The sequence below is a fragment of the Pleurodeles waltl genome, chromosome 3_1 (assembly GCF_031143425.1).
Source record: "Pleurodeles waltl isolate 20211129_DDA chromosome 3_1, aPleWal1.hap1.20221129, whole genome shotgun sequence".
Taxonomy (NCBI): domain Eukaryota; kingdom Metazoa; phylum Chordata; class Amphibia; order Caudata; family Salamandridae; genus Pleurodeles; species Pleurodeles waltl.
This window is the reverse complement of record NC_090440.1, coordinates 1393438649-1393452565: the sequence shown is the minus strand read 5'-3', so window position 1 is coordinate 1393452565 and position 13917 is coordinate 1393438649. Positions and strand designations below refer to the sequence as shown.

Sequence of the window (13917 nt, the reverse complement as noted above, 5' to 3'; positions counted from 1 at the left end):
GTTTTAGTCAGGTGATTGACCACCTACCTTTATTATCGTGCGTAATCTATATCTACTAAGTTAGCCGTGTTTTAAATAAGGGTGAGGACACCATTTAGTTTCTTAAAGGCAGAGGAGCCAACTATATCACAAATCCCTTTGTGGTGTATATATTTGTAATCTTGGACCCCTAGTTTTATTTCCTGTAAAATAATATCATCTCCTTTCAGTTTTGTGCAATAGCCAAGAATTATTTTTGTTTAACCAGATGGTTGATACCTTTTGAATTAAGAGATATTACTCTAAGAGAACCTGTGTTACTCATTGTAGTCATGTGGGGGTGTTGTCACATTCCAGTTGAGGTAATTAAGAGTTGCAGGGGGATATAGGTTATCGGATATGCTAATTTTTGATACACATAGTATTAAACAGGGAGCAAGCCACCTCTTATAAGTGTTATTGTTGATAGGAGTTGTAACATCCGTAGGGAAGAGGAGCAAGGGAGGAGAGATTGATAAGAAAAGAATAGGTAGTCGATATAAGCCCCTAAATCCACCCATAACCCACCTGAATACCTTCCGGAAGTTGGAGGAGAAAGTAGAGCTGCAAGAGGGGATGACTGCTAGAGGGGAATGGACAAGCACAAGAGAATCGCTGGGAGAGAAATCTGGTGTTCAAGCACAGAATACCACTGTGGTACATGGTGCACAGTGTGGGAATTGGCACAGGTCTAACAGTTATTACCCAAGTTTGTTAAGCTTGTGGATATACTGTCCTGTGTTAAACAAGATACCATTGGTCAGATAAGGTGATTTATGAGGATGATCCCTCTATAACAATTGTTTGAAGAAGCTAGACAGTGGTTTTGCATGTGGGGGTATCCAAGGGGATTGGGTAGAAGAAGAAATATACTGAGATTTGAACTTAATACAAAGTTGGTAAGCAAAGGTCTTAACATGGTGATAGTCAATCATTCAAGTCAAAGTTATATCCTTAGGAAAGCAGTAAACAAGTATAGATAATACTTTAACATATGTAGATTGTAGAAGCAGCCTCAGAAGGAGGCTGATGTCTATTTATTATGTAACATACAGGCAATTTACCGTTAACAGCTATAAAGTACAAGCGCGTAATAAATGCAGTTTTGGGAAAGCACAATGGAAGGTTGTACATAATAACAGGTAAATTCAACACTCATGATGACATTCAGTTTAGAGGGCAGTCACGGAGGAACGCGTTAGTGTATTAGTGATATTTTGGATCAAAGAGATTTAGGCTGCAGTATAAAGAGTATAAGGTAAGGGTTAGTTATGTTAACGTTGATTGGCAAATATTAGAATCAGAGCATTGCAATAGTTGATGCAGATCAAAGGCTTGCCATTGTTACTCAAACGATGTTAGTAAAATATTAGGAATGAGTATGGAACTTTGTTCAGCGATTCTATCCTAAAATGAAGTTGCAATTAGAGCTCTCGTAAGCAGATTAGCAAACTTTTAACATGATGTGGGTTACCACTAGATTAGCATGTGAACTTGAAACAGAGGTTTACAAGCACATTAGAGCAAATGGGATAAGGATCCAGTTATGTCCATAGTTTGCTGGGTCAAGTCTAAAAACTTTTCTAGTTCCTCTGGCTCCTCGAAAGAGTTCTTCTGTTCTTGAAGATCTGTAGATTTGCTGGACCTGCAAATCTAAAACTGAATTGCAATATTTTCAGTTTATTCCAAAGGGCGAATAAACCTTTCCTGCGTAGTACTGTGTTCTTTGCGTGATCTTAGAAGATACTGATCTTGTGACCCCTTCCAAGAGATGGACCTCACGCTTCTCATGTGCTGTATTATCAATTCAGTGTGTTCATATCTTAGAAGCCTGAAGATCATAGGTCTCGGAGACTTGAGGTGTTGTCCTGATTTTGTCCGTATTCTATGTGCTTGTTCAATTTCAAAGTCTCTCTTGAAAGTTATTTTGAGCACTTGTGGAATCCAAGATTCTAGGAAGGATCCACATGAATCATTTCAGTCTGCCGCTTGGTCGGGTTGGCCAAATATTCGGAGGTTCCCGCTCAGTTTCTGACCTCAAGATTTGTAATTTCCTTTTCAAGTAGTAGTATCTTCTTTTTGTGAGACTGAACTAGTTTACCTAAAAAATCTGGCTGGTCTTGCACTTTGCTGACTCTGCATTCAGCTTTGTTCATTCTTTGGGTTATGTTGTGTAGCTCTTTTTATAAGTCAAGCAAGTCCATTTGCAGTTGAGGTGGTAATTTCGGGTAGTTTGTTCAGTTTATCCAGGATGACGTCAATGGGGTTTCCATATTCTGCCTGGTTTTTGATGGGTGAATCAAGAAGAGGCTTGTCTGATTTAGATCTTTTCTGTCCAGGTTTGTGGCCTCTGTGTTCTTTCTACTATTAACTCTTTCTTTAGACTTGGCATTCGCCATGATTTGTACACTGATATATTATAAGTCTATGATTCAAGAGACTGTTCTGTCTGTACAGTGTTATCTTGACAATAAACTTATTGTTTCAATAATCTTAAAGTAAAGTTTGGTAGTGGTGCTGCAGACTATAAGATTAGCAAAGTGGTTTAAGAGCAGTATACGACTAAGTGGAGATGGTTGAAGTATTGAGAAGTAGGTCTTAGTAATATCGGTTTGGTGATAGGTTAGTTACGCTTGTTCCTGGAAATGATCTAGGTAAAACTATGTGTCCCTGTTGTATTTGGTAATAGGGTTTTGCTAGTGGCACTTGGAGGTGAGATCACCAATATGCAATGAGCATTTGATGTAATTGTTTGGAATTTATTGTGGGGCTAGAAGTGGTATTTTAGGAGGCTCGAAAAATCTTAAGAATTGGAAGTTAACTGCACTTAGGTTTGCTGTAGCTCTGTGTATCTCAGAAAGGACGAATATGAGCAAAATCATAGGGATCATAGGGCTGAGGTGGTTAATTAGAAACGGGTATGAGTGCTGCGTTTATGAGGTGAGTGAGGTGGAGAATTTATTAGGTGGAGGAGGCCGTACAGGCCGCTGAGTTTGTTTGGTAGGGAGAGCATTTAAATGTGCATATTATAACGCATCACTGATAGTGCTCTGTGCTTGTCCCATTTATCGCCTGGGGTGCTTCATTATGCAGTGCGTCGTTTGGTAGCAAGATCAGTTTAATAACAGCTGGTAGCAAGGAGGGTGGTGCTGCATTGGTTGAGTTAGATTTCAGATGTTGGTTTCTTCATGTTGTTGGTTTTACTTAAAGATCAATCTCACCTCCCATAAAGAGTTGTTGTTGCTACAGCTACGAAATTTCAGAGTGTGGAACTGCTTCTTGTAAGTGAAGGTGTATGGTCAGCTCCATGTTGTAACTTGCCGGGAGATGATTCCACGAGTCACTGAGGGTGCTTGTTCTGGTAAAGTCGTGGATGGGAGAAAACGGTCACATCATGTTGCAAGGTAATCTGGAAGCTGATTAGGCAAATTTCAGTCTCATATTGCACCATGTAGGATGTCTAGAGATCTCTCGGAGCGTAGGAGCAGGGAGATTAGGCAACCTAATTGCCTAGGCTCAGACCATGCACGTGGGATTTAAACCTTTCTTAATGGATCGGTGTCAAGTTGTGTTTCTTCAACATCAGTCTGAAAAGCGTATAGCAAGGAGTCTCCCAGCAGTCAGCATTGAGTTTCACTCTGTTTAATATCTTTATCCAAACTCTGCTGACAGTTATGAGATTCTCTGGACTCGTGTGTGAATTATGGCACTAACCATCTAATCATATGTATGAATCGTTCAAGCCCAGCTTCGTACAAAGTCTTTCACCTTCATATGAAGCCAGTTGCCACTTTGGTGGGTATCAAGGCACTGAAGTTCATTTCAGACAAAACAGAACAAATATGGCTCCATCACATCCCTCCTCCTCTCTCCTGCCCTTCAAATCTTTAGACTTTGAATTGGCCATTGCCCCCAGAACTCTTGTTGTTTGTGAAAAACATTGTGTTTTTTTCAATAATGATCTTTACTTATAGAAAGCAAATCACCAGCTCCTCTTTCAGTTGCTAAAGGTTCTGATGAAAATTCTGCCTCTTCTCCCCGTGGCTGCACGCTGGAGAGTGGTCCGGGCAACCTTTCTGAGTCACCTGGGCAATTTAATTCACTATTTTGGGGTGAATCTGCTTGGATTAAAATAATTAGAGAGTATACAAAATGTGTCAGCTAAACTTGCAAAGGCCAAACCTGTGTGCTGTTCGTCATCAGCTACATGAAATGTTTTGCATTGGCTACCAGTGAAAATGAGGGTCACCCATATGGGAGTATGCCACGTTCGCTAACCCTAATACTGGATGGGTCTAACTTACTTTAATAGTAATTTCACACGTTATATCCCAGGTCATCCCCTACAATCAGCTAATGCCTTCCTTGTTCAGATACCCAGATTTCACGGCTGCTAGATTATGGAATGCCCTCCCAACATCTATACACAACCTTCTGAATCGGTTGCAGTTTAGGAAACATTAAAGACTTAAAACTTGGCTTTATCCCAAATGAGTCACAACTAGGTCCACTTATCTTGCTTTCTTTTTGCGCTATGAGACTTTTGTTGGAGTTAGACGCTTAACAAAACTCGCACATTTACACAACAAACATATTTTATACTTCACCTGTTGCTGTCCTTGTTGATTCTGTGGATTGTTTTGCTGGTTGGCAGAGCTGTTGGCAGCTGCAGCAGCTGCTGCCTGCTGCTGAAAGAGATTGGCTGGGTAAACACCCCACGGGGTAACGCCATAGTACTGATGAGGTACCACTGCTGGTCCTTGGGGGAACATAATAGAAAGACTGCTTTAGGTGTGTGCAAGAAATCTTTTCAAAAGGATCTAACCTGCAAGGAAAAGTAGTGAACAATTTATACCAATAACACACTCCCTCAGAATGAACTCAGAAAAGGTTGCTCTGGTTTCCTATATTCTACTTTCCTAATTGTAACTATCCCAAATATGACTAAAACAGCAACACAGTCAGCAACAGTTTGCTCTGACTACCTCTGGCAACTAAGCATGATATTGAGTGAACATATTCTTAAGCAACTGGTACACCACAAAGGCCACACTGCTCCAACATCAATATTTTACAACTACAGATCAACTGATACGAGTGCCATCCAACCTACAGAAAGACCAGTAAACAAAAATCAAAACCTTTAATGTAAGTCAACTTTGTCTCTGCACTAATAACCTCAGTACGAATGAAAGATACCCCTCAACATCCAAAGAGAAGGCCACGGTAATGGAAGTGACTGCACTGTACCAATAAAAAGGTTTTTAATGAAGTGTGAACTGGACACAGGCAACTAAATGTGTAACTCAACATGACTACAGACTCTTCATCGCGATCTCAAACTACTCTTCTCTATTTTCTGTACAACTACAGCAATACTTAAGCATTGATCACTGAACTTAACAGAAACAGGAGTTTTAGAGCCAGTGAATGATGGGAGATGTAGATACAATTGAAGTTAGGGAAATAGTGAGTGTGTGTATAAATCAAATAAAGAAAAGCTATGTATATAATCACAGTGAGAGCTGAAGAGGAACAGGTGGCACACTGTACATCTTTCAATACCGTAGTTAACAACCACATACAGGGACAGGGCATAGTAACAACATGGAACAATCATTTTTGTTCCATGTAGGCTAACCTAGGAAACAAAACCAGATACAGTTGTTCTGGATAAAGAAGCTTCATAATGTGGCATGTTTCACCACTGCTTTCCTACTCCACCCTGATAAGATGATACTATCAAGGCAGACTCAACCTCCATTTTGTGTGGGAGTTCTTATATAAAGTATGACAGGTGGATAGAGCAGGGATCCAGATAATAAAAATAGCTTAGGACAAACCAGAAAAAATTCACTTCATTGGATGGGTACCATAGCAGGAGGAGGGGGAAAGGTAGGTGGGGGGAGGGGAGGGGGGGGGGGAAAACAGGGACAGGCTGTTTTATGGGTACGACGGCTAATACATCCAATATATTCAAACCTGTTTCGGCTTCTAATTGACAGCCTGTGAAAGGTCCAGGGCATTTATCGGGCGATTAAGATATAGGATCCCTATACAACTAGTAAGCACATCTCCATGCAGGTGAAAGGAGGACTGCTTACCTTCACCATGCAATAGTGGTAGTACAACTGTGTGCTGCTGCTCACAACATGGCCAGGAGAACCAGGGCGAGCATTTCCTGTAGGTACATATTTGTCATGGAAAGTGCCCAGCAGAGCACCTAGTCTAAATCCCCTCACTCCGCCGAAGAGACCAGGATCTCACACAGGCCATTAGTTAGAAGCTCTGTATGTAGAGCAAGGAAGAGTTGTACAACTCTCATGAGCTCACTAAAACATTTGACTCAATAGTCTGCAGAGCAATGCCCAATATCTTCCTGCCACTGGGAAAGCAACAACTCTTGCCAGTGGCTTGCCCCTGTAGTGAAGTGCTATATCTGGCTGCATTCACCCAAGACCTTCATGGTGTAAGATATCAGTTTCTTTTCACGACCTTTCACGCCAGAAGCGCAAAGCCATGAGGAACTGTGACCACTTGTGCATCAAAACTAGGGACCTGAAAGGGAATTCCCTGTCCCTAGAAATCAGTTCGCAGGGAGGGTGGGTAGGTTGGTAAGGAATCTGCAACTAGAGTATGTGTCTACCAGATAAGGCCTTCTAGTTGCAGATTCCTTACCTTAGATTAGAAACCCAGAAATACCATCCTCAAAGGTGGGCCAGCGAACCAAGATCACACTAGGAAGTCCTGCAGGACCGAATGGGCAAAGTACCCGTCCTTTCGGACCTGGCTTTCCAGGCAGTAGTGTTTGGCGTATGTGTGCAGAGAAGCCCATGTTGCTGCATGACAGATGTCCAGGACTTGAACTCCGTGTGCTAACGCAGTGGTTGCAGCTGTTGCTCTCGTAGAGTGGGCGTACAAATCCTACGGAGGTTTGCTTTTTAGCCAATGCGTAGCACATCTTATGGCAGAGGACCTAGAGATGGTTCTCCATTGCACTGCCCGATCTTTCTTTGCACCCACATACCCAACAATGAGTTGATCATCAACCCGGAACACTCTTCTACGATCAAGGTAGAACGCCAACACTCTTTTTGGGTCTAGGCCGTGGAGTCTCTCCTCTTCCTTAGAAGGTTGAGGAGGTGCATGAAAAGTAGGCAAGGTAATGGATTGTCCTGCATGAAAGGGTATGACCACCTTTGGCGAAAAGCCCTGGTGTGAAGCACCCCTTTTTGTCAGGATAGATGGAAAGATAGTGTGGTTTAGATGATAATGCCAATAGCTCACTCACCCTGCGGGCAGATGTAATAGCCACAAGGAAGGCTGTATTTATCCTTAGAAGCTTGAGAGGACAATTATGAAGCGGTTCAAAAGGAGGGCACATTAAGAAAATAAAAACCAGATTCAAACCCCATTGGGGCATTATGAATGGTGATGGAGGAAACATATGGGCAAGACCCTTAAGACATCTACTGACAATAGGAGATTTAAGCAAAAAGGGTTGGTCAGGTAACCTCAGAAATGCAGAGATAGACAAATAACCCTTGAGGGTGCCCAAAGCAGAGCCCTGCTGGGACAAAGAAAGTATAAACAAGTGGACCTCAAAAAGAGGGGCAGAGAGGGGGTTAACAGTCCTGTCTGTGCACCATGCCACAAATCTGTTCCATCGCCAGGCGTATACCGCTTTGGTAGAGGGACGCCTTGCTTTCAAGATAACGTTACAGACTTCGGGTCGATGCTCAATCTCCACACAAGAAGGTGGATACTGGACAGGTTTGGGTGGAGGACCCCCCCTGCTGCTGGGACAGAAGATCCTCCTGAAGGATTGATGCTCAATAGCTCGGAATACAAGACTCTTTGTGCCCAGTCAGGAGCCCCAAAGATTAATAGGCCTGGTCGTTTTTGATCTTCTTGAGAACTCTGTGCAGACTTTATATTGGCAGAAAGGCGTACAGGAGGCCTGAGCTCTGCTCAAGACAAAAAACGTCGCCAATTGAATGCTTCCTTGGAAACTCCCAATGTGCAAAACTGCTGACATTAACCATTCTCTGCGGCAGCAAACCGATCTAAAAAAGGCTCTCCCCACTGCTGAAAGAGACCTTCCACCACCTTTGCATGGACACGCCATTCGTGATCGACATGTTCCAGCCATGACCAGAGGCGCAGTGCCCCCTGACAAAGGGTACACACCACCACCTGCTCTGCTTCTTGCAGTACAACATGGCGGTGGTGTTGTCCTAGAACACATGACTACTTTCCATTTGAAAGAGGGAAGGAATGCTTTCAATGCCAATCTGATTATCCTGAGCTCCCAAAAAATTTATGTGGAGCCCCGCACTCCACTGGAGACAAGGCACCTCTGATCTCAGTCTCCCCCATGTGGCTGCCTATCCCAGCGGTGAAAAATCTGCCACTACTGCTAGATCTGGCATCTGACCCAATTGCGGTTCCCTCTAAGATCTGGACCATGTTGGAGAGATTCTCCTGATGCTGCACCAACTGGAACTTTAGGTCACACTGCAGAAGCAGCATATGCCATCCGGCATGTGACACCAGCAGGATGCCGGGGGCCCTGAGGTCCAGCTGCCTCGGAGCCAGTCTCACCGAAATCCAGGATAGAGGCTGAAACATCAGTATCATAGCCTGAATATTCTGGACTCTCTACTCAGGAGAATAAGCCCAAAACTGCACTGTGTCCAGAACAGATCCAATGAAAGGGATCATATGAGAGAGAGGGAGTCAGGTGTGACTTCAGCATGTTTATAGTGAACCACAGCGAATGCAGGATGCCCGCTGTGGGCTGGCAGTGGGAGACAACAGACCGGGGTAAGCTCACTTTTAAAAGCCAGTCCTCGAGGTAGGGGAAGACTGAGACCCCTGATCTGTGCAGATGAGCTGCATTCACAGCCATCACCTTGGTGAACACCCGAGGGGCGCTGGCAAGGCCAAAGTGGAGCACCGTGAACTGAAAATGCTCTTGGTCTACCGTGAACCACAAGTAAGGTCTGTGGGCACGCACAAGAGGTATATCGAAAGAGGTGCTCTGCAAGTCTAACACTACCATCCAGTCTCCTGGGCCGAGGGCAAATAGAACTTGAGCTGGAGTGAGCATTTTAAACTTCTTTTTTCTGAGGAAGAGATTGAGGGACAGAAGGTCTAGGATAGGGGAGAGGGCCTTGTCCATTTTGGACACTGGAGAGTAGTGGGAGTAACAATCACAATCTACTTCTGGCACAGGAACCCTCTCTATGGCAACCTTGGCCAAGAGAGCCGCAACTTCCTCACAGAGAAGTGCCAAGTGATCAAACTGCATGATGGAAGCGTAGTCTTAAATGGGAGGGAGTCACCCCTTTGGACTATTTGCAAAACCCCCCATGTCTGACGTGATGAACTGCCAGCAGGGCAGGTGATGGTAAATCCTGCCTCTTGCCGGTCCCTGGTTGGCAAGGAAGGACTAGGAAGGTTTGGAGGTAGCTGCGGGGTGGGGTTGTGGCAGTGGACTGGCTAGACAGCTGGCTTTTTGATACAGGAGGACGCTGGATCCTATAACGTAGGCAATGCAGAGGCTTGGTAGGATGCACGGTATGGAGGCTGGATGAGAACGGATGTGGTTAGGCGCCCCTTCTGGAGCCACGAAAGGGTAAAAAAGCAGACGGGTTGGGGCCTAAGGAGGTGGCCGTATTTCAAGACTCCTAAAAGCACTTATGCACCAAGTCTGCTTTGTCTCCGAAGATACGGGTGCCATCAAAGGGCATGTCCATAAGGGTGGATTAGACATCCTCAACCAAGCATGGCACAACAAGGCCACAGGTGATGCAACCAATCTGCCTAGTGAGTTAGTTGTATCCAGCCCGCACTGTATTGTGAACTTTGTTGCACCTCTCCATCAGCAACAGCTTCAGAGTGAATGGCCCAGGCCTCCTCTAGAACCTGGGCAAAAAGAACAGGTAATGGACAGAATGCTTACCAATGCAAACATTCACCCCCATTCACAAAGATATGGGTTTAATCCATTTTGTCCACCACACTTCCCCAGTTTGGACCCAGCCATATGCAAATCAGTCCAGACCCTACTTCCCAAGGGAACAATCCAGTCGAACTGCCAGGTCAGGTCCTTCCGTGGACCGGAAACAAGCATCCTGGGTCCAGTTTCGAGGCCTCACCCCTCACCAGCCAGGCTAGCTTCAATTCAGTGGTGCAGTGAACACAGGAACCATGTTTGGGCATACCCTTCCCACTTAGGACAACAAAGGCAAAAAGAACAGATGAACAGAATGCTGAACAATGGAAATATGCACCCCCAGTCACAAAGATCTGGGTTTAATCCATCGTTTTTTGGACCACCACGCCACCCCACGTTTGTACCCAGCCATATGGAAATCAGTCTTGACCCTGGCTCCGCAAGTGAACAGTCCAATCCTAACTGCCAGGCCAGCTCCTCCTACAGGACATGAGGGAGCACCTGCACAACCGTGTCACAGAGTATGGGTGTAACGGCCCAAAAGGCAACTGGTGTTCACAGTCCGCAATGCCAGGCTGGAGGTAGAAAACATCTTCCTAAGCTGATCCAGCCTCTTGGATTATCTAACCGGGGGTGCGGAAGGTAAAATGCCTGGGGACATGGAGGCTTGGTACCCAAGCTCTCAGGGGTCAGTGTTGAGTAAGGAACACTATCATTTGGAGCGGGTCTATGGTAGCGGGCAATTGTCCTGCTCACAGGAGCCCCTGTGCTGGGTTTGGACTAGGTCCCCAGCAGAACATCAGTGAGGGCTTCATTAAAGGGCAAAATGGGCTAAGAAGTGGAAGCCATAGGCTGATGCACCTCTGTCAGGAGGTTAGTCTTAAGGCAGCTCAAGGCCCAGGACCACGGCCGCGCTCTGCACTACCACTGAGCAGGATGATCTCTACTCCGTAGTAATAGTAGGTGTAGAAAGCATGTCATTGTCAGGGAAGTGTCCAGACCACTGGCTTTCACCCAGGTCCGTCCGCCAGTCAATGGGATCTTCTAGCTGGTATTCCATCCAAAGAGTCCAACGTCCCTCACCCCAATCCTCACTGTATCCCAACCCAAGAGAATAAGGATCAGGATCCGACCTAGGGAGCAAGGTCTATGTCGAAGTTGGAATTGGTGTCCGGCTCCATGTCGGAGTCAGCAATGAGGATGGGGTCGACAGACCGTGGGCACGGGCAGCATCAGGAGTGTTAATGTTAGAACTGTCACTGGGGAAAGTCGAGGTGGTACGACCGACACCAGTTTGAATTCAAGAACGGATCGATAGGTGCTCGGCTACTACTCGAGAAAAATCTCTAGATCCAGACTGACGCCTGGGGAAGTTCGAAGATAAGAGATCTGCAACTAAAAGTCACTATCGGATACAATTGTTCACAATAGCTAGGAAGTTTTATATTCAAAAGATAGTAAGATGGAGTGCAGAATGTGTGTATGAGAACCAGTCTGGACAGAAGCTTTAGGTTTGGCTAGGATAGCTGAAGATTAGTAAACAAATATTGGCGAGACCACTCTGGTACGATGTGGCTCATCCTCCCTCTGCAGTAGGATCAGTTAGGTGATTACTGATTAAATCAGTGGTATCTACAGAAATGCATAAAGACATTTGTGTGACCAGCTGATCAAAAAGGCATTTCCTTTTTTTCCCGGTTAATACCTGGGGATAATATTGGGGCCTTTCCCATTTTCTGTGTCTACAAACAGTCCTGGCTGTGCAAAGCCACCCCACCTAAGATTCCAAAGACTAAGCAAAGCTCTTAGCTGTTTATGACCACTCATGGTTTTTTGGATAATCCAGTTAAATGAGTCCACTTCTGCATTCTGGACACCTGTGACATGAACCACCTTGATTTACAGGTCTCTGGCTAAGAGCCATTTGCAAACGGCTTGTGCTTTGAGAGATGACAGTCTGGATACTCCCCTTCCTGTTTGCTCAGGTAATGCATAGTTGTGCTATGGTCATTATTGCAGAAAGAAAAATGATTTGAGAGCTGGGGGTCTAACCCACTCCAGCAGGCTAATATGATACAGAATATTTGTGGAACCTTCTGCCTCCAGCTCATAGCAAATCTATATGCCTCCATCCCTATCCAACCAGGGAAACGTCAGTTCCAACTGCAAGTGTCTCAGCTTCTTTCCTCCCCTTGACAGCAGACAAGTGGTGGCAGTCACCTTCCTCTAAGTCAACTTTGAAAGATGATGCGCTCCATGTACTGATTTTGCTCATCACCCTCTGGAGAGGTCCTTAGAGAACGAAGAGTAAATTATAGTAGAGAAAGGTACCCCTCTACATGGCCATAAGAACTTCAAGACCTTAACTCTGGTCTCCTGCACCCATGCCTCTTAAAGAAAGGAGGCAAATAATTTTCCTGTCCTCAAGGGTCCTTCCAACATCTTTTGACAGTGGGGATAATTCACAGGACAATGGGTAAATGAGAGACAGAATGGTGAGGTAATCAGTATCAGTTCACACCTTCTTACCCCAGGCATTTTCTATGAAGAGTATATTGTCTTTCAGGAAACAGAAAACCACTCATGCTGACCACATACATCAAATAAAATATTTTATATGGTGTTTGGAAAGACTTTTCCAAATAAAAGCCAAAAAGGCTGAGCTCAGCACACCAAGATGCTGTAGCAAGGAGGAGGAAAAAAAACACACTTGTGCAAATGTCACCAACAGAGCATAATGCAATACTCTTGGCATGTGCTCCCTCAAAGCAGCAGAGACCTTTTTCAAATCACTTTACATTGCATCCTATCAATCTACATTGCCCCCTTTTTCTCCCACCTTTCTTCTCAAAAGGTTTCTGCAAGATTTTTGGTCACTATAATGTTTTTTGAAATTTGCTATTCTTTTTAAATTATGTTAAATTAAGATTGGCCAGCCTTCAACAGGCTGTCAAAGTTGCTTTGTTTTTCAAATGAAAAAAACATGCTTTTCCAGAGAAACGTGTTTTATTTTTATTTTTCATAAGTGCTCTGTGTTCATTTAAGTGTGTAGGGCTACTCAGTGGTTACGATCATACATTCTGTTTGCAAAATAAAATCAGTCAACTTCATGTTTGATTAAATTCCCTCACCACAGCACAATACAGTTTTCAGATTTCCCTTATGTAAACAGGTTGGAAGACCAAAAGGCAGACTTGAAAAGGGTAAGAATGAACAGCAAGAACTTATTACTTTTGCTTAACAAACAGGAACTCCCTCTGCATAACTGTATAAATGTTGGTCTGAGTAGTAGCTACATGGAAACAAAGGTGTATTTAAACTAAGCTTCAGTTCTTTGATAAAATTGAGGTTGCAAGCAATCACTTAAAGCTGAACATCATCATTTTGCACAGAGTACCAACCTTGCCCTCTTAAAACTATCTGTATCTACTTGTTTTCCATTGAAGACCATGAAGTGCACTAAGATGAATGTTCTTTTCTGAAGGTTACTTTTAGTATAATAAAGTGAGCACCTGTTTAGAAGAACAAATAATCTAATCTCTTTTAAAGCAAGTATTACCAACAGAGGGCTGTTTCATCAATGAGGCAAAACCAGAGATTATCCAGGCTCTTGAAGAAACTATAGTATGAGGGCATGCAAATGTTAACTTTTTCCACAAAGACTGCACAGAGATTACTGTAGTGTCCCAACCTGTGCTAAATATGTGTATCACGGAGTAATAGTTTGTGTGAAACTGAAATATCTAGACAGAATACAATGTATGCATATCTTCAGATATTGTGGATTTATCCTTAATTATGCAGACACTTCAAATATTTTCTTCAGACGTAGGAGACTTGCTGTTTATTTGGTTGTCTTTCTAACTTTATTTGCTTAATTCAGTCTTTATTTTTCCATCCATTGTATTATGCAGAAAATCATAAAGTCCAGTTTTTAG

The 13917-nt window shown here is 43.9% G+C and overlaps 1 protein-coding gene across 18 annotated transcripts in view; it reads right to left on the bottom strand.

The window, feature by feature from the left end:
* Positions 1–13917, bottom strand: part of PUM1 (pumilio RNA binding family member 1) — an 859012-nt gene that overhangs the window by 420457 nt on the left and 424638 nt on the right. For all 18 annotated transcript variants that reach the window (XM_069224905.1, XM_069224910.1, XM_069224908.1 and 15 more), the window contains one exon: positions 4626–4777. In XM_069224905.1, the coding sequence (XP_069081006.1) occupies positions 4626–4777 (152 nt within the window). The remainder of the gene's footprint in view (positions 1–4625; positions 4778–13917) is intronic.